General features: G+C 36.3%; 1 protein-coding gene across 1 annotated transcript; it reads left to right on the plus strand.

Annotated features, from left to right (window-relative positions):
* The first annotated feature begins 5,135 nt into the window (after positions 1-5,135).
* Positions 5,136-22,092, plus strand: LOC124629673 (probable peroxisomal acyl-coenzyme A oxidase 1). The gene is made up of 13 exons (XM_047163216.1): positions 5,136-5,329; positions 7,204-7,366; positions 7,530-7,698; positions 11,716-11,839; positions 13,420-13,664; positions 14,052-14,212; positions 15,556-15,718; positions 16,368-16,558; positions 16,956-17,105; positions 17,183-17,288; positions 17,721-17,873; positions 21,221-21,337; positions 21,743-22,092. Exons 1-13 carry the CDS (start codon positions 5,206-5,208, stop codon positions 21,884-21,886), a joined length of 2,010 nt encoding a protein of 669 aa, XP_047019172.1. The 5' UTR covers positions 5,136-5,205; the 3' UTR covers positions 21,887-22,092.
* Positions 22,093-22,342: the final 250 nt, after the last annotated feature.

Genomic DNA, 22,342 nt, shown 5'->3' on the forward strand with positions numbered 1-22,342 from the left:
TCTACCCCTTTTTTGTCACGAGTTTTTTCCGTGTACTTTTTTTTTTTCAGTAATTTGTTTTCAGAATGAGTGACTTATAAAGCAAATATGGATGCGGTAAATAATAAAGCTACCACAGCCCGTGCACGTGACTATGGAAAAGAAAGCAAGCCCGAAGTTCCTAAGGCACCTAGTGGCCCTAGTTCAATCCTGCAAGGCGTTCAACTTTTTGACAAAAAAGAATGGTGTGAGGTGCGGTCCAACCAGCATCTCCTTAGTTCGGACTGGTCACTACCGCACTTGAAGAGGGCTGGTGGTGTCAAGAAAGCCACCCCCCATGGGGGTCGGCTCATTATCACGGCGTGTGATGGTTTTCGGCCTTGAAAGACTTGGTACGCTCCCCTCGGACTGCCAGTAAGTCTGTTAGCCACCCCCCGTAGGGGTCGGCTCATTATCACGGCGTGTGATGGTTTTCGGCCTTGAAAGACTTGGTACGCTCCGCCTAGGACTGCCAGTAAGTATACTAGCCACCCCCCGCAGGGGTCGGTTCATTATCACGGACCCGCGCAGGGTACCAATCTTGCATGTTGCGAGTAGCAGCATCATTACAAAGCAGGGACCAGTAAGTATACTAGCCATCCCCCGCAGGGGTCGGCTCATTATCACGGACCCTCGCAGGGTACCAATCATGCATGTTGCGGGTCGTACCATCATTGCAATCTACCCTCGCAGGGTGGCTTTTTGGATCGACTTTCGAAGAGTCGCCATTATAACCTTCCCTCGAAGGGAAATGGTAATCATACTCACGCTGAATGGCGTGTGACGCAAAACTCTAAAAGCTCCCTTGGGATATCACGAGTAAATTACAATAGGAACCATGTCCAACAGAGGAAACAGAAAGCGTCCAGGACCGCAGGCGGACTTTGATGCGTCCAACAAGGCACGTAAGTTATGACTTTCCAGGCGGGTTGCCTAACATTATATCAAGACCAATGGAAAGAAATGGGAGCTCCGCCTTTCTTGTTAAAAATAATAACTGGGTATCGCATACCATTGGCCAAAAGCCACCTTTGATAGATAATGCCAGATTTGACCAGAGAGTCCAAAGAGATGGATGTCGTCATATCCCAAATGATAAAACAAAAAGTTCTATTGATAGCTGCAAATTCTGCCAGCTTTCTTTCCAATATGTTTTTTGTGCCCAAAAGGCGACGGAAAGAACCGTCCAATACTCAATCTCAAGGTTCTCAACAAGTTCATAATTACGGAACCCTTCAGTTTAATAAATGTTTTTCGGGTGCTAGAGTTTCTTCAGAAAGACGAATGGCTGTGCAAGTGGATCTCGCCCAGGCTTACTTCTACCTTCCGGTAGCCGAAGGTCACAGATATGTTCTTCGACTAGTATACAGAAGAAGACTGCTTCAGATTACGTGCCTACCATTTGGCTTAAGCACGGCACCCAAGACCTTCGCCACAGTGACCAATTTGGGTGGCTCAAACTTTGAAAACTCAAGGGTTACTTATAATTGTGTATCTCGATTTTCTGGTGGCTCACCAAGATATATTTGCCTACTTTGGGATCATTTGCACCATGTTTTGGATGGCAAGTGAATAAATCGCAAGCATTATCAACAAGATAATGACAAAACGCACTACGTGACAAACAGCACGACAAACTTAGAAGACCTGCATAGCTTGATAGGACTTTTAAACTTCGCAAGTTTTCGTTGTTCCATACGGCAGACTGCATTACCGGGCTCTCCTCACTTTCCTCAATGCAGTGTTGAACAGCAATCTATACCTACCCTATTCATGGAACCGTGAGCCAAACGGTGAACAAACCATAAAAAGGGTTCTTATAAGTCACGATTGAAGTAATGATCATATTTTATAAAAATAACTACGAAAGTAATATACTGACAACATTAGAAATGATATTTTAGAACGATGTCTGTGGAACTTATGCAATCTTTTCAAACTTAATTGAAATCAAATATGTATGATAAATGCCGTAAATTATTTTCTTAATTTTAATGAAATATGTAGTAAATCGTTTACATGTAAAATGAACCTAGAAGTCTTGACTGTCATACATAGAACCCTACTTAATTGAAGACCACAGATACTAAGAACATTTTACATAAAAATGTGACGTTTTTGTCATCGGTCGGGTTATACCCACCATTTTGAAAAAGTGTCATTCTTTGGTTACATTGTGGGCTCACGGCTCGGTGAATGGAGTATAGCAATGTTGAACCTACCAGCAGATACCTTAGCAGATCTAAAGTGGTGGCTGGTCAGCTGCCACCAAACCTTGGATATTCATTCGCCACTTCCCTGTCACCTTATAACCACGGACGCCTCCGATGTAGGATGGGGGCACAACTGAACGGAACTCCCGTAATGGGTTCATGGAACGAGAGAGAAAAAGGCTTTCACTGCGATCTGAAAGAGATGCTTGCAGTATTAACTGGAAAATCACGGCAAGTTGCTAAAGAGATCAACAGCCATTTTTCAATGCAGAAATGGGACTGTGGTGTCATATCTAAGAAATCAAGGTGGCACCCGATCAAGGAGCTTACCGAACTTGACGTACAGAGTATTCAGTTATCTTGAGCTGTATCAAATCTATCACGTCGTGAATCATATACCAGCCCTATTCAACAGTCAGGCAGACCATCTCTCCCGACACAAACCTCCACCGGAGTGGCATCTTGTATCAGCAGTGGACCTATTTGCCTCGAAGCGAGCCCAGGGACACATAGTTGTGTACTACGTGCCCCTAGATCTGAAGGACCCGAAAGCGGGGTTCCACGATGCATTTTTCTCAAGTTTTGACTTACCCGCTAGCATGGGTATTACCGCCACCTTACCTTATACCGTAGGTCCTCAGTCATCTCAATTCAGGAACGGGAGTTAATCTCATAGTAGTTCCTTCGGTGGCACCAGGTATTTTGGCGAGCAGATTTGAAGTCCCGATCATTAGCAGTACCCTACACACTGATGAACCTCGAGCAGAAACCGATAGACACAGCAACGGGGATACCCCCTGCCAAGGTCAAGGAAATGGGGGGGGGGAGGGACAAGGAGTCTCTCCGACTGAAGTCTTCTTCAATCCACACGCAACACTTATCAATCAGCTTGGAGTCGATGGTTAAATTGGGGCGAAAAGTATGAAATTGGATCCTATGAATCCTTGAATCCCTATTTGGACCTATACTTACCCAATTTTTAGCGGACTTACACATAGTAAATAAACTAGCATACAATACTATTTTATTACACAAGTCAGTTATAGCTACACTATGCAATGCAGAAACCACTCTAGAGCTAGGCTCACACGTTCTAGTCGGACACATTTTAAAATCAATAGCGCTGAGCAAACCTGTTCCCCGAGAAGCCGTCCATCTGGAATATTGACCAATTGGTAACCTACTTAAGTGCAGTAAACGTAGACGAGAATAATCCAGGCACACTGCTGCTCTTTCTTTTGCTAGCTTGTTTCGGAAAGGCGAGTCCATGATCTTTCCTTGCTTGCAATAGACCCAGAACATTTCAAAAACAACAAAGATAATTTAATCTTATGGCCAGTCTTTGGCTCTAAGACCGACAGTTCTAGTCATAGGCAGTCGGGTTGTTGTTTGATGGATAATCAGGAAAATATAAATCTAAGTCCAGTGTATTGGGTCAGAAAGACTAAAGCCTTGTTAGAAGATAGACGGACATCGGCTAATTCCTTAAATTTATTTATATCCGTTAGAGGCCAACCAAAGGCAGGCACCCGAACGATGATGCGGGTGGATTAAGACATTGTTAAAAGAGGCAGGAATAACTACAGCCCCAGGAAGCTTCCACTCGGCGGTAGCGTCAAAATCTGTGTTGACAATATACCTTTGGACGATATATTAGCAAAGGGTAATTGGCGATCAGGCAATACATTTGCCCATTTTTACAGAAGGGAAAGATACCCACTAAATAGAAGTAGCAAGTTATCTCGATTATTTAATTAATCCAGCTGATTAATGTCTACATTTTTTTTTGTTACTATTGTTATTAAGAAGTATCGCAATGTTTTTGTTAATTACTATTAGAAAATGAAATCAATTTTTGCTTTTGTTCTTGCATCTCTCTTTTAATTTTTATTACTCATCCTTCGAGCCCCTTTCCCAACTATGTTGGGGTCGGCTTCCAGTCTAACAGGATGTAGCTGAGTACCAGTACCAGTTAACTTTGATTACATTAGTATTCCAGGACGCAATACACATACTTACATGTGATTACTCGTGTACCTAAGTACCTATTTACATACACAATTTCATTGTGCTTTTGCTCACATTGGCGTCCACTTCCACCAGGCGATAACAAACACGTCTCAAACTAGTAAGCTTCAAATAACGGTCAAGAATTTAATAGCAGCGTTTTACCTGAAATAAAACGCATATTAAATACTTACCTTATTTGAAGCTTACATTTTAATTTCTGCCTGGTGTTTTCGACTCAATGACAAACTGTGGCCGCCGAGAACACTCGTCGCCTCCTGCCTGGTGGGGAGTGAAACTGGTCGGTGTGCGAGAGAGATGCAAGATATGGGGTAGAAAAGGACAGAGATAAAAGCGGAAAACACGTAGGTGCCTATCTCAAACTATATAGTAAGCTTCAAATAAGGTAAGTATTTAATATGCGTTTTATTTCAGGTAAAACGCTGCTATTAACGGTAAAGAAAACAAAACCGGCGATTACTACCTACTAGCACCTACACTCATTGTGTAAGAATTTGACAGTAGTTAGGTAAGTAGTAGTAAATTAAAATATAATTATGTAAATACACTGACAATGGAATATCCTAACCATTTATATCTACATACCTATTGCAATAACCACACCTTTACTCAATAAACGGCTGTAATTTTTTTTGCATAACTTTTTCATGGAGCCGTAATCTCCACACTTTTCCGAAAACTATGATCGAAACAATGGTCCGGATGGTCCGGAACCCTAAACCATGTAGTACATTTTTTGCCTGCCAATCAGGTTTCAACTGCCAATTTATGTAAGTAAAAAGTGCGCTAAAGCTAACATTTTATTGTATTTAAAATCGAGTCTCACTTTAAGCAAATAATGACCGTACGTTCCCGACCTCACTCAGCCTATGTTTAATGCGCGCATATCAGTCAGTCGGGTAAACGCGTCGATGTCATACGCGTTGTATTGTAAATAAATTAATCTATGAATATGGATAAAGTGAACGAGGACTTAGTTAAAGAGAGGGCGAAGTGCACCTTCAATGTGGAAGAACTGACCTTCTTTCTTGATGGAGGGAAGGACAAGACTTTGGAAAGGAAGGAGAGAGGTAAATGAACTTTAGGATTGTTACTGTTGTACTGCGGATTTGTATTCGTATGCTAATTGCGAATTGCGTGTGTAAGTATATTTGTGTGTTACGATTTCCGGTAAAATGGCTGAACCTAATGAATGTGTGGTGTCCCTACTTATAAATCCATAATACTTGAAAGTTGACTGAAAAGTTCCTAGGCACTGTACGGCACCTATACTCATACATATAAAGTTTTCTTAGAGAGTGGGAAAAATGTAATGCGTGGATTTAAATATTTTGTCGGGATCTATATAATTTTATGTAACAATTGACTTCATAAATAAATGTAAATAGATTAAATAATACCTACCTATTTACTTGTCAGTGACAAGTACCTCCCTACGTAGTGACAAGTACTCAATAATTGTTGTCCTGATAATAATTAATAAATATGTACATAGGTACTCGTGTACCTAGACCCATTATTTTATAATCACAGTCACGCTAGCCATTCTCTTGCTTATTTCATACTTAAGTAAGTACCTAATGGCCAATTGTAAAACGTACGGCTAGCGAAAAAAAATAAGTTTTGCGGTCATTAGCCATAACTGTCACGGGGCCATAACAGGGCTTTTTTTTTTTTAATGACGTCAAAAATCATCAAATGACCCCTCCCGCTGTGGGTTAGCAGCGGTGAGGTAGTGTCAGACTCTTACTGACTAAAAACCGTCGTTTTCCGTCATAGGCCTTTTATGTACCAGGGCCGCGGTATCTCTTTCGAACAACCCGCAGCCCCGGCAGGCCTTGGCCCTGCTGGGCCCCGCCATAACAGGGCTTAGTTTTTGGAACGATTTCGTTTGGGTCTAAGCGAGAGGCCTAACAAGCACTAGCTTCATAATCATAACTTACACAAAATTATTTTAGTTAAGTAAGATTTAACTGGCATAATACGTAAATCACAGGTCACCAGGTCAGTCATTGCCATACTCATTTCAATCTGGCTGATATGGATTTCAGTAGGCCTTTCTGCTGACTTGTTTTGTGTAGGTACATCTAGGTGAATAATAAGTAATAGGTATCAAATTCGACTTACAACTCTTAATACTCTTGTTATTTATCTGTGTATATATATGTAGTATCATTTTTTGTTTTGTTAAAAAAAAATCAGTTCCATTCAGGTGATAACAGAATAATTAAAAAAAAAAACACTTAAAGCATATAATATTTTATTAAACAGATTACATAAAGTTAAATTCCATGAAGCAAAGAAAGAAACTACGAATCAGCGTCATTGTATTAAAGATATTCTCTTCCGATATGAAATCCTTGATTACTGCGAATTTGGCAATCACGAAACAGAAGGGCCATTGTGAAGCTGAAGAAAACTTAACTACAACGATATTTAAAACAAATTCCGGTTACTAGCAGCATCGTGGGGTCATCGTAACTTCGGTTTCTTCAAGGCTTTTGCTGGCAGATGATGAACCTCTCAGCTTCGTTTTGAATCAGTTTGAAGATGGTAGACACGGCTTCTTCATTCTTGCAAGATATGGGAGCTGACCCTCCACGCTTGCCGCCCCAGCTTGACGTGAACGTCAGTTGGGCTTCAGCGAACAGGCAGACGCAGGCCACGAAGAAAATGAGGAAGAAGATCTTGTTCATTTTGAAGTTTGAATTAAGAAGTGCTGGTGACTGATGGAAGAGCGGAGGATGTGTGATGCTTTGGACATAAATCTGCACCTTTTTATACTCCAAAGTGACAATTGCTTTGTAAGAAAGAAGCCTTAGAAATTTTAATTTGTGTCAATTCCTGATTGATTGGACTTTTTCATTTTATTTGTGATTCCATCTTGATTAATTGAAGACCTACACAAACGGCTATCAATTCATTACATTTCTTTGCTTTTCAGAAAGGGTGATGCTGACGAAGAAAGAGGAGCTATTTGGCGGCATCCCAGACGAATATCTAAGTCATAAAGAGAAATATGAGAACTCGATACGGAAGGCGGTCATCTTGTTTAGCTTGCTCCGAAAAATTCAGAAGGAAAATAATACAGACCTTTTTAATTACAGGTGAGCATCGAAATAACCCTAAGTTAAATACGACGTTAAATGTTAAGATGGGAAAGATTCTTTACCGGCCCCTTCATTTCAGTGATCAAGTTTCCAAACTTGTGAGGATTAACGGTCTCAAATATAACAGAAAAGTACCTAATAATAGACGTGTTTTTTGCAGAAATCTTCTAAGCGGTGTTCTAGGAGCTTCAATTTCTCAGGATGGGTCTCCCTTCGGGCTCCACTACATCATGTTCATGCCAGTATTCATGAGCCAGGCTGATGAGGAACAGCAGGCGAAGTGGCTGCATCGTGCTATGAATTGTGGCATCATTGGCAGTTATGCTCAGGTATGAATGCAACATTCAGGTACTTCCTACTTATATTATAAATGTGAAAGTTTGTGAGAATGTATGGATGTATGTTTGTTATTCAATCACGCAAAAACGGCTCGACCGATTTGATTGAAATTTGATATGTAGATAGGTGATACCCTGGATTAACACATAGGCTACTTTTTATCAACACACCACGCGGGCGAAGCCGCTGGCGGAAGCTAGTAAAGTAATAATATTCGTATTTGTATGGTTGTGGCAAAAGGTCATAGTTATTATTAACTCTAGATTGGACAAGACAGAATTAGGATCTACATGTAATTGCTATGTAGATTTGTTTGGGAACGACACGGTCATAAAATAAGCTGAGTAGAAATAAAAATAACTAGCTTTTGCCCGCGACTTCGTTCTGGTGGAATAGTGGCATCCGGCCGATTTTTGGTTTGAACAATAGATGGCGCTATATGTCCGGAATAAATTGTATTTTTTTTTTAATAAAAACAATCCTATGTCCTTCTCCTGGTTCTAAACTACCTCCCTGCCAATTTTCAGCTAAATCGGTTCAGCCGTTCTTGAGTTATAAGTGGTGTAACTAACACGACTTTCTTTTATATATCGGGTGTGTCGTTCATAATCACATTAAATGAAATGCCTTAATATACTGGTTAATACATGTCGATTATAGTTCGGCCATTCAGAGAATGCGTTCCTGACACGTCGCGATTGAACTGACGACGTAACTTTGCAATGGCGTTGCAGTTACGATAAAAATATTTTTGCTGGTTGTTTACCGTTTTAACAATTGAGGAGCATTAAAACAACATTATTATATCAATAATCAATGAATGTTATAATTTTGTGCCAAACTGAGTGTCAAATAACTTGGTAAACAATATTTTTCTAAATCTATACTGCGCTATTACAAGGTTATGTCAGCGGTTTATATTTTGTAGTGCTGTGCTAAAAATAACAGGCAAGTATCGTAATCTGTTCTTATACAGTTATAATATAAAATAATACGTTTTGATTTTCTTTTTAAGAATTGGAAAATAATGGACTATAAGACTTAATTATAACGTTTATGAAATATAAAAATAAAACTATGACCAAACCGCATTTTTATACTTAGATTAAAAATGGTAACCCCAAATGGCGTTATGGGCCGCCATTTTGTGACGCTAAAACAGTCGTCCGTTGTCGTTTCGTGCGCATAGACCACGTTTTTCAAGTGTTTTCGATCTGTTTTTATTTGATTACCCGGCTTTTGTTAGACCGAGATATCAGGATTGATTCTGTTATTGATAATAATATAATTATACATGTAGGCGAAGATGATGATGAAGACACCACCTCCTCAAGCAAATCGGAGTCTGATTAATATTCTGTTCGCACATTCAATTCAATGTACTTGTAACAAAGAATAAATAAAACAATTTTATTATATGAATATTACCTTTTTTTGGTTTCCACTTAAATAACTAAAATATAAAACAAATGATTCCGCCAATTTAAAACGAAAATAATCTTAAAATAATGCGGCGGTTCATTTTGAAGGAACGGTAACGAACTCAGTGTTATGTTGTGCCCATCACTAGTCGTGACTAACTGATAGGTGTCAGGAACGCATTCTCTGAACGGCCGAAGTATAACACAAAGAAAAAAGAAAAATACGTAAAAATAAAAAAATGAATTTTTCAAACCAACCAAATAGAATAAACATGTGCGAAAATTAGAACACCATATAAAAGTCAGTCATTACAATGTCATTACAAACAACTGAAATTCTCCCTTGAAAACTGACAGCTGTCAACTGATCAAAACATTCGATACTCCTAAGGACAATGCTCAAAAAAAACCCAAGCCCGGCGCAAAAGAAAAGTAACTCAAATTATAGGTAATAATAAGTAATGAAATACTGCATAGGAGGCATCATCGAAATCAATGGCTATATGTGTAAAATTACTATTTGATTTTTACTGGGGTAACATGAGCAGCTGGGACTTATAGTTTAATTAAAGTGCTATATGAAACAACAAACAAGTAATATGGCAAGTAATAAGCCTCTCCAAAAAGATAAATCAATACCGAAGTACAACTCGGTACTTTGGGATGCGACGCAAGCCTTGTCCAAACCGGGTTAACTTCACTTTAGAAGTGTTCTATAACACCTACATTCTTTATACAAGGGAAAATGGTACGAATGGCATATCAGGCTATTACTGCTCCTGTATTCATGGGTGGAGAACATTGGGCTGTTGCGCCCACGTCATGAGCGTTTTATATTACTTAGGGTGGGCTAGACATGAGGAACAGTTCGCGCATCCCGCAACATTTTTGGATCATGTCGTGTTTGAAATAGAGAATCGATGACTGTTGAGCGTAATTATTAAAATGAAAGTACATTCATATCGTGTTTTAGTTCTATCATCCTATTATCTTGTAAAAGTAGGTAGAATAGTGGAGAAGTCGCCATAAACATGTCATTATGTATACTCTTAAACCACAACTGTATACTGTTCCTTTTACTAATACATTATGTTACCTCCAAAATCTCGAGTAGCAATGTGGCGCAGATGTTAAGATTCGAATAGCAATTTCACACATATAGCCACTGATTTCGATGATGCCCCCTATGTAATATTTAATTACTTATTTTGACCTATATTTTGAGTTACATTTCTTTTGCGCCGGGCCTGGTTTTTTTCCATACTTCATGAGCATTGTCCTTTATCTCTGTTTTACACATAATGTTGTAAATTATAAAAACGAAAAATGACTCCTGTGGCTAAACCACTGAATGGATTAGGTTATTTTTTTTACAATTCGCCATAGAATATCATTAAGTATATGCGATAGAATTTAATGTGATTGTGAACGACACACCCGTTATAAGAAGATTATTACCCTGCAAATAGTTAAAATAATACTGCATTTAATTATTAAAACATAGTAAATTAATGGCGAAATTCTCATTAAAACCTAAAATTTGTAATTATACTTCGGCCGTTCAGAGAATGCGTTCCTGACACCTATCAGTTAGTCACGACTAGTGATGGGCACAACATAACACTGAGTTCGTTACCGTTCCTTCAAAATGAACCGCCGCATTATTTTAAGATTATTTTCGTTTTAAATTGGCGGAATCATTTGTTTTATATTTTAGTTATTTAAGTGGAAACCAAAAAAAGGTAATATTCATATAATAAAATTGTTTTATTTATTCTTTGTTACAAGTACATTGAATTGAATGTGCGAACAGAATATTAATCAGACTCCGATTTGCTTGAGGAGGTGGTGTCTTCATCATCATCTTCGCCTACATGTATAATTATATTATTATCAATAACAGAATCAATCCTGATATCTCGGTCTAACAAAAGCCGGGTAATCAAATAAAAACAGATCGAAAACACTTGAAAAACGTGGTCTATGCGCACGAAACGACAACGGACGACTGTTTTAACGTCACAAAATGGCGGCCCATAACGCCATTTGGGGTTACCATTTTTAATCTAAGTATAAAAATGCGGTTTGGTCATAGTTTTATTTTTATATTTCATAAAAGTTATAATTAAGTCTTATAGTCCATTATTTTCCAATTCTTAAAAAGAAAATCAAAACGTATTATTTTATATTATAACTGTATAAGAACAGATTACGATACTTGCCTGTTATTTTTAGCACAGCACTACAAAATATAAACCGCTGACATAACCTTGTAATAGCGCAGTATAGATTTAGAAAAATATTGTTTACCAAGTTATTTGACACTCAGTTTGGCACAAAATTATAACATTCATTGATTATTGATATAATAATGTTGTTTTAATGCTCCTCAATTGTTAAAACGGTAAACAACCAGCAAAAATATTTTTATCGTAACTGCAACGCCATTGCAAAGTTACGTCGTCAGTTCAATCGCGACGTGTCAGGAACGCATTCTCTGAATGGCCGAACTATAGGCATCAGTTTTTGTTGTAATAAAAATGTTTTTGCCACAAGGAGACGGTAATTGCTGTAGTATTGTTTCAGACGGAACTTGGTCATGGCACGTTTATCCGTGGCCTGGAGACGACGGCCACATATGACCCTGATACTGAGGAGTTCGTGCTGCACAGTCCCTCGCTTACTGCTTACAAATGGTGGCCAGGAGGATGTAAGTATATCTCATAGCTTTGCTCAAACATTCTTGATTTACCTACGCCAACACAAGAAATAGATTTCCAACTTTGTCTCTGAAGTGAGTAGTGTGTGATATCTGAGGTGGCTAGAAATACTTACTTGCATTGATGAACACAAAAAGGTCAATACATCTGACCTTTTTGTATTCACCTGAATTTGCTGTATTCGTATTGAGAACGATAATTTTTAACCCCCGACGCAAAAACGACGGGGTGTTATAAGTTTGACGTGTCTGTGTGTGTGTGTGTGTGTATGTGGCATCGTAGCTCCCAAACGGATGATCCGATTGTAATGCGGTTTTTTCTGTTTAAAAGGAGTGTCATTCGGGAGTGTTCTTAGCTATGTTTGGTGGAAATCGGTTCAGGTCTTCAAGGTCATCAGCTCGTTTGTTAGGTGTGAGAGGAATGTTACACGCTCAGTTTACTTGCAAGCATGTGTGGGATCTGAAATTTGAAACACTAATGTCTTCTGGAACCACTGAGCTGGTCTGCTGTTAGGGCACGAAGGTAGGAGACGTAACCCTGAACTGCCTTTTAGTAAACCCATCGAGTTTGGGCTCGTTGAATTTGTCTTGACTAGTTCTCTTCAATTGACGAGAACCTGATACTGGAAATGGGATGTGGCGGATGAAACCCTGGAATGCCGGAATGAAACGGATAAACCGATTTATATCTTCGCTGAAAATCTAGAATGACCAAAGGTTTATGTTTCCTCAATCTGTGCAATTCTCCCAGAGCCAGTATGTTATGAGGATTGTTAAACAGCATCCTTTGGCCGAGATCGCATAGAGCGACCCCATCTTAAAATAAAAGAAATTAACTGAAAGAAGGAAAAATTAAGGAGCTCCTTCAAAAAGCATGAAATAAAATTAAATTATAAATTTAAAAAAACCCCCGACCCAAAAAAGTACGCAATTAGTATGACAAAAGGTTAAAAACGCTAAACCCTATAAAAAGCAAAAAATAACTTTTAACTCTATGTAAGTACCAACTAAAGCATGTCAGACTAAACTAAATTTTGACGTGTCGGGGGACCGCTTTTTACCTTCAAAAATACTTACATAAATCAAATGATACCTACCTAATTACAACATTCGTATAAAACAAAATTATATACACAGTTATAAGTAGTATATACTTAATTACTTCTAACGTTAGGCTAATAAATTAGAGCGGTCCCCCGACACGACAAAATTTAGTTTAGTCTGACATGCTTTAGTTGGTACTTACGTAGAGTTAAAAGTTATTTTTTGCTTTTTATAGGGTTTAGCGTTTTTAACCTTTTGTCATACTATATAATTGCGTACTTTTTTGGGTCGGGGGTTTTTTTATTGCACTTACAGGTCTATGTTTGTTGAGCTTGTGAATTTATTTGTGATTCAAGAGAACAACTTCCTGTACCCTAATAAAAAATTGCGCATTATTAATACCAAGTTTCATCAAAATACGTTCATTTGAGCGAAAGAGTAAAAAAACATCCACACATCCTTTTCAGTGTGATCTTTGGTCTTAATCCGTGGTCTTAATACTGCTATTATGCATAAACTTTTGTCAGTGGGAAACACAGCAAACTACTGCATCGTGATAGCCCAACTATATTCCAAGGATGAATGCCATGGAATCCACTCCTTCATCGTCCAGGTTCGAGACGAGGAAACCCACATGCCACTACCTGGGATCAAAGTGGGAGAGATAGGGGTGAAGATGGGACTGAACTCTGTGAACAATGGCTTCTTAGGCTTTGAGAAAGTTAGGATACCCAGGACTAATATGCTGATGAAACATGCTAAGGTTTTGAAGGTAAAGACTTTTCTTAATCATGTTTTACGGTATATTTTCATACACATATTGTTAATTGCCTTCGATAAGAGTGACTGCCATGTGAGAGGTCCACAATCGAGAAATACGTAGATTGTAAAGTGAGTGTTGATACATACGCGAGATACAATTGATTTTCGATTGTTCTATAATCAGCGGTATACAAGCAGTTAAACATTAGTGGAATACACATCCTTCAAGACAACTTAATCGTTTGTACTTTGTAGGTGATACTTTTGATTGAAATCTTCCGTTATTCACATTATTAATGGCCACATTTTTTTTAAACGATGTTGTGTTTCTAATCACGATTTCAGTTAATTGGTTTTTGAATAATCTTCCATACATTTTACATTTTTCCTATTTCAGGATGGCACATACGTGAAATCTAAAAACTCCAAGCTTATCTATGGTACTATGGTGTTCGTGCGAGTCGTCATAGTATTCGATTCTGTCAACTATCTGGCTAAAGCTATCACTGTTGCTACCAGATATTCTGCTGTTAGGAGACAATGTCAGCAAAAAGAGAGGTAAGTAATTCTGCAATTACTACTGTAATTATTTTGACCAACAGCTAAAAGCTCTATATATAAATAAAAATAAAAAATAAAAAAGCCTTTTATTCCATGCATTAGATCAAACAAGATTTAACATCCATAACATTGCATTATTATAACATGATTTCCTTATTATATTTCGGACACGTTGTATGTAGTATGTAGTTATACATTTAGTTTAGTTCTATTGACAATAGTAGGTAAGAAGTTAATTCATTTTGTTATTAGTTTGCACTTCGTTTTTAGTAATTTTAATTTAATTTAATTATTATCATTAATATTCTTTTATTTTTCCAATTTAATAATATGTATGTATAAACCTATATGAAAATCTTATATAAAGCTCTATACTATGTATAAAACTTGAAACAATATTAGCTTTTTTTTTCTAACGTCGTCAAAAATCGTCAAATGACCCCTCCCGCTGTGGGTTAGCAGCGGTGAGGGAGTGTCAGACTCTTACTGACTAAAAACCGTCGTGTTCCGTCGTAGGCCTTTTATGTACCAGGGCCGCAGTAACTCTTTCGAACAATCCCGCAGCCCCGGCAGGCCTTGGCCATGCTGGGCCCCGCTGGAAACAATATTAGCTTAAAGGTCGTTCCGGTTGTGAATGGATGATTTATGTAAAAAAGTGCAAGTTACAGTTATTCCTATCCCTACTATGCTGAAAACTAATACAAGGTGTTGATTTGCATTTGTGCCATAGTTCAGGAGGAGGACATACAATACGTAAATAATCGATTGGAATTACAGTAGATGGGAAATAACTAATATGCACTGCTTTTTTTGTCATTGAAATGTCGTAGTATTTCAGAAGTCATCCAATTTTATGAATTAAATTTATGATTAATCGTTGCGTATGCTTTGTGTTTGCGTTTGTGTGAGGGCGCAGCACGGTTTTAAGGCCAGTAACATACGCGCCAAGTTTAAATAAGGCTAGATGACATTTATGGAATTCCGAAAAAAAATTAAAGAAAAAAAATGACGTACCAATTTTTTTATTGATTTGGGTCGAGAATCATTAGCATAATTACCTCCTTGAATATGGCACAGATGCAAATCAACAGCTTGTATAACCGGCCATAACTGACACCTACCTCATAATGTCGATGATGCTGTATGATTCTTATTCAAAATTAAACTTGAAAATACTTTTCTGAATTCAAAATAGTAGGAATTGATTTTTTAACTTGCATTGTTGCAAGGTCCCTTTAGAGATAAATCGACCTTGTCACAACTCTCCTAAGTCTACCCTCAATAACGCTTTTAATAGTCCCCTGTAGATTATTTGACTTCTTTCTAATCCTTGTTTGCAGTGAACCAGAACGCCAGATCTTAGACTATGTAACTCAACAGGACAAGATATTGTCATCGATAGCTGGCTGTTATGCCATGAAGATGAATGCTTGGCGGCTGTGGGATACTTTCAATGTTATTAACGATCAGTTGCATAAGGGCAATATGGAGAGACTGGGTGAGGTGAGTTAAGAACTGTATATTCATAAAGTGTCTTATGAGAAGCTAATATTATTTTTTTTCACCTGCTTACGAAGGTCTATCCCCGTTCTTAGGATAACGATTGCCCTTCCACATTTAACATGCTCTGTTACTGCACCACTAGGTACTTATAGCTAAGTGTAGAGGATGGGTCTAAAACATTATTATTCGTATGTCGTTAGAGATTACTTTTCTTTCCTATCAGGATTTTTTCTGTTAGAGCCAGACACACAGTACACAGTTCTCGGATAATAACATAATAAAATTATAAGCAGTCTTTATCTGGCACTTTATCGTAAACTGTAACACTGGCCATAAATCTATAAACACGAACATCTAGCTCCTAACTTTCTAGGTTAGCACTAATACCTTATTCATTAAGTTTCGATTATTTAGCTTCACGTTATTCAATTCAATATATTGGTGTCCAAGGCAATCCAAGTCCAAGATTTTCGGGCACGGCAGCTGTTCTCATATACCTAAGGAGAGCAGACACAGGTGCACTCACTCCTTATTCCTTGACTCCCATAGCCCGATGGGACGGTAATTAAACACGTTCGGACTCGTGCACAGCAGTCCTGATATGCCACAACAAGGCAGTTTAACTCAATATGATACTCTTAAATTCCAGCTACACGCCCTAGCTTGCTGTTTAAAAGCAATCAGCACGACAGACTCGTCATTGTTCACGGAGCGCTGCCGACTGGCTTGCGGCGGTCACGGCTACATGGTGTCGTCTAACTTGCCGCCCACCTACGCGCTCACCACTGCCTCCTGCACCTATGAGGGCGACAACACTGTGCTGCTGCTGCAGACTGCCAGGTTTGTGACACTTTTGAAGCTAAAAGCAGTCTCCACATTATTCGCGAAGTTTCTTGGATAGGTACTTGGGAAAGTTGATCGGAGTCAATGAGGAAGAAGTATAGCGAGATAAAGTTGGCCGAAGTACATAGAATGAGTGGGTAGTACATAGGGAGACTAGGTACATAACGGAGCATATAGTTGGAGAACATAGGCACAAATCGCTAAATAGACATAGGAAAGTTCAAAGAACGAGTACCTAAATAAAGATCAGATGGGTAGTACATAAAGGAGTAACTACATAGGGGTAGTGCACAAGGGAGTATATAAGGGAGTAGCTACAAAAGATGGATAGCCTCATTCGTAGGGTAACAACATAGGAGAGTACCATGATTAATTTTCTGAATATTTTTCACAGGTTCTTACTAAAGACTTGGAAACATATCGACTCAGCACCATTGACGCCTACGGTGGCTTACTTGAAAACCGTCTCCGATCCGGGATTCTCTGACAAATGGGAGAACTCTGTAGAAGGCATTATTCGAGGCTTCCAAATTGTCGCCATGAAGTAAGTTTACCAGGAACATTGACTTTGGAAAATAGCTTTTATGATCGGGGTTATAACATTGATTTTTGGAATTGCAGGAAAATATCCTGGTGTGTGGAAAGTATGACGAATAAAATAATGTCCGGGATGTCTCAAGAAGATGCGTGGAATACGATTTCTATTCAATTAGTTTCAGCTGCTGAGGTAAGTCGAACCTTACCTTTTTGATTTTTGCTTGATGAATCATTGAAAAAATATGAGAGGTGTTAAAACTTTGAAGTATTTATATGAGGATGGCTCTAGCATTGTTGCTCTTAAAAGGTATCAATTATAAGCTTGTAAGTTTTAGGTAAACACTCCATAAGGCGGTTCAAAGTACTTGAATCATCATCATCTTCCCGTCCTTATTTGAATTTTATTTGGGCTGGGCGCTGCATGTCTGTCATTTGTCATTTCTCAAGGTACATTTTTCCCAGCCATGCCGATTTCCATATATACCATCTATCCACCATTTCCTTGTCCATTAAATATATCCAACCACTTTCAAAGGTATTATTCTATTTATTTTCGCGATTTTCGCTTCTCATGTCTAAATTACTTTAGAATATCTTTTATTTTATTTGTTTTTTTTTGCAGTCACACTGTCGAGCGATAGTAATATCCACCTTCAACGAGGACATGACTCGAGCTATGAAGAGCATGTCTCCACAACTGGCTGAAGTGATGGGACAGCTGATCGAGTTGTATGCCGTCTTCTGGGCGCTGGAGAGAGTGGGCGATTTGTTACAGGTTTGTTATAGGATTGTAGTTGGTATATACTCTCTTATGAACTCACTTATGTACTTTATTATATACTCACTTATATACTTTCTTATATACTCTCTTATGTACTTTATTATATGCTCCCTTATTTACTTTATTATATACTCTCTTATGAACTCTCTTATGTACTTTATTATATACTCTCTTTTGTACTTTATTATACTCTCTTATGAACTCTCTTATGTACTTTATTATATGCTCCCTTATGTACTTATCGCACTTTTTAAATAATCGAAGCATTTGTCAAATTAACATTAAAATATTTCAGAAACTAAATAAACCATACCAACCATTTTTAACCATAGACCATTCTCTCACTATGTTACCACTTATTCAAAAATAAAAAGAGGATAGCTTCTTTTTATACGAATGCCCATAATTGGAATTTTATGTTCGAATAAGTGGTAACATAGTGAGAGAATGGTCTATGGTTAAAAATGGTTGGTATGGTTTATTTAGTTTCTGAAATATTTTAATGTTAATTTGACAAATGCTTCGATTATTTAAAAACTGCGATAAGTACATAAGGGAGCATATAATAAAGTACATAAGTGAGTTCAGAAGAGAGTATTTAATAAAGTACATAAGAGAGTATATAATAAAGTACATAAGAGAGCATATAATAAAGTACATAAGAGAGCATATAATAAAGTACATAAGGGAGCATATAATAAAGTACATAAGAGAGCATTTAATAAGTAAATAAGTGAGTTCATAAGAGAGTATATAATAAAGTACATAAGGGAGCATATAATAAAGTACATAAGGGGGCATATAATAAGTAAATAAGTGAGTTCATAAGAGAGTATATAATAAAGTACATAAGAGAGCATATAATGAAGTACATAAGAGAGCATATAATAAAGTACATAAGAGAGCATATAATAAAGTACATAAGAGAGCATATAATGAAGTACATAAGAGAGCATATACTAAAGTACATAAGAGAGCATATAATAAAGTACATAAGGGGGCATATAATACGTAAATAAGTGAGTTCATAAGAGAGTATATAATAAAGTACATAAGAGAGCATATAATAAAGTACATAAGTGAGTTCAGAAGAGAGTATATAATAAAGTACATAAGAGAGTATATAATAAAGAACATAAGAGAGCATATAATAAGTAAATAAGTGAGTTCATAAGAGAGTATATAATAAAGTACATAAGAGAGCATATAATAAAGTACATAAGTGAGTTCAGAAGAGAGTATATAATAAAGTACATAAGAGAGTATATAATAAAGAACATAAGAGAGCATATAACAAAGTACATAAGAGAGTATATAATAAAGTACATAAGAGAGCATATAATGAAGTACATAAGAGAGCATATAACAAAGTACATAAGAGAGTATATAATAAAGTACATAAGAGAGCATATAATGAAGTACATAAGGGAGCATATAATAAAGTACATAAGAGAGCATTTAATAAGTAAATAAGTGAGTTCAGAAGAGAGTATATAATAAAGTACATAAGAGAGTATATAATAAAGAACATAAGAGAGCATATAACAAAGTACATAAGAGAGTATATAATAAAGTACATAAGAGAGCATATAATGAAGTACATAAGAGAGCATATAACAAAGTACATAAGAGAGTATATAATAAAGTACATAAGAGAGCATATAATGAAGTACATAAGAGAGCATATAATAAAGTACATAAGGGAGCATATAATAAAGTACATAAGAGAGCATTTAATAAAGTACATAAGAGAGCATATAATAAAGTACATAAGAGAGCATTTAATAAGTAAATAAGTGAGTTCATAAGAGAGTATATAATAAAGTACATAAGAGGGTATATAATAAAGTACATAAGAGAGCATATAATAAAGTACATAAGAGAGCATTTAATAAGTAAATAAGTGAGTTCATAAGAGAGTATATAATAAAGTACATAAGAGGGTATATAATAAAGTACATAAGAGAGCATATAATAAAGTACATAAGAGAGCATATAATAAAGTACATAAGAGAGCATTTAATAAGTAAATAAGTGAGTTCATAAGAGAGTATATAATAAAGTACATAAGAGGGTATATAATAAAGTACATAAGAGAGCATATAATAAAGTTCGTAAGAGAGCATTTAATTAGTAAATAAGTGAGTTCATAAGAGAGTATATAATAAAGTACATAAGTGAGTTCATAAGAGAGTATATAATAAAGTTCATAAGAGAGCATATAATAAAGTACATAAGAGAGCATTTAATAAGTAAATAAGTGAGTTCATAAGAGAGTATATAATAAAGTACATAAGAGGGTATATAAGAAAGTACATAAGTGAGTTTATAATAGAGTACATAAGGGAGCATATAATAAAGTTCGTAAGAGAGCATTTAATTAGTAAATAAGTGAGTTCATAAGAGAGTATATAATAAAGTACATAAGAGGGTATATAAGAAAGTACATAAGAGAGTATATAAAAAAGTACATAAGTGAGTATATAATAGAGTACATAAGGGAGCATATAATAAAGTACATAAGTGAGTTCGTAAGAGAGCATTTAATTAGTAAATAAGTGAGTTCATAAGAGAGTATATAATAAAGTACATAAGTGAGTTCATAAGAGAGTATATAATAAAGTACATAAGAGAGCATATAATAAAGTACATAAGAGAGCATATAATAAAGTTCGTAAGAGAGCATTTAATTAGTAAATAAGTGAGTTCATAAGAGAGTATATAATAAAGTACATAAGTGAGTTCATAAGAGAGTATATAATAAAGTTCATAAGAGAGCATATAATAAAGTACATAAGAGAGCATTTAATAAGTAAATAAGTGAGTTCATAAGAGAGTATATAATAAAGTACATAAGAGGGTATATAAGAAAGTACATAAGTGAGTTTATAATAGAGTACATAAGGGAGCATATAATAAAGTTCGTAAGAGAGCATTTAATTAGTAAATAAGTGAGTTCATAAGAGAGTATATAATAAAGTACATAAGAGAGTATATAAAAAAGTACATAAGTGAGTATATAATAGAGTACATAAGGGAGCATATAATAAAGTACATAAGTGAGTTCGTAAGAGAGCATTTAATTAGTAAATAAGTGAGTTCATAAGAGAGTATATAATAAAGTACATAAGTGAGTTCACAAGAGAGTATATAATAAAGTACATAAGAGAGCATATAATAAAGTACATAAGAGAACATGTAATAAAGTACATAAGAGAGCATATAATAAAGTACATAAGAGAGCATAAAATAAAGTACATAAGTGAGTTCATAAGAGAGCATATAATAGAGTAAGTATATTTAAAAATAAAATTATTTCAATTAACTTTTATCTGCTGTAGTACACATCAATTTCGAATACCGATGTGGTAAACTTGAGGACTCGATACGAGCAGCTGCTGAGGCAAATTAGACCTAACGCCGTTGGACTTGTGGACGCTTTTGATATAATCGACGAGGTGAGTTTATTTATTGTCATACTGGATTATTTTTACCATTTCAGTCGCGTCCCATGGGAACTACTGCCCGTATTGGGATAAAATATAGCCTATGTTACTCGCAGATAACTTTTAACTTTCTAATGATTTTTTTTAAACCGGTCGAGTAGTTTTTGAGTTTATCCATTAAAAAGTTTTCCTCTTTATAATATTAGTATAGATAACTACTGGTAATATTGTACTCGTGAGTTAATTAAGTTAATAGCATCTGATAGAAATCGCGATGTCAAAGAAAACTGGAACTGTAGTAATTGGATTAAAATCATGAAAAATATGAACAATAAAATGATGAAAAACGCACGACCAACTGATTTTAAAGCCTACGCATGCTATTGTATTACTCAAACTATTATTTCTTTTCTACAGTTACTTCAGTCTACCCTGGGAGCGTACGACGGTCGCGTGTACGAGCGTCTGATGAAGGAAGCGCTGAAGAGTCCGCTCAACGCGGAGCCCGTCAACCAGAGCTTCCACAAGTACCTCAAGCCATTCATGCAGGGGAAACTGTGATGCCATCATACCATGCCAAACAAAAATCAACCTTGTCATATTAACTTAAGAGCTATAATTTGGTAAATTATTTACTTAATTGCATTTAATACTGCTTTTTTTTGTTAGTTTTTACACAATCTGTGATGGGACTTTTTTGCTCAATTTAATGTACAAAATATATTAAGTATATTGTTTTTATTTAATATATATTATTTACAATGAAATGCATGGTTATTTTTTTTATTTCACATAGGTATACCTACGTAGATCGATGACACATTACATGACACGAAAGTCTTATGTAAACGCATTTATAATTAACTTTCTATAATCTATACATCGGTAGTTCAATAATTGACAATCGTAAAAACTTAAATAGTCGCATAAATTACAATTCATTGAACCTAGTTCACCTTTGTAGCAATCCATTGGGTACCAGTGATTCGATTAAATGGATAAATAAATAAATAAAAT

The sequence above is a fragment of the Helicoverpa zea genome, chromosome 1 (genome assembly GCF_022581195.2).
Source record: "Helicoverpa zea isolate HzStark_Cry1AcR chromosome 1, ilHelZeax1.1, whole genome shotgun sequence".
Classification (NCBI taxonomy): Eukaryota; Metazoa; Arthropoda; class Insecta; order Lepidoptera; family Noctuidae; genus Helicoverpa; species Helicoverpa zea.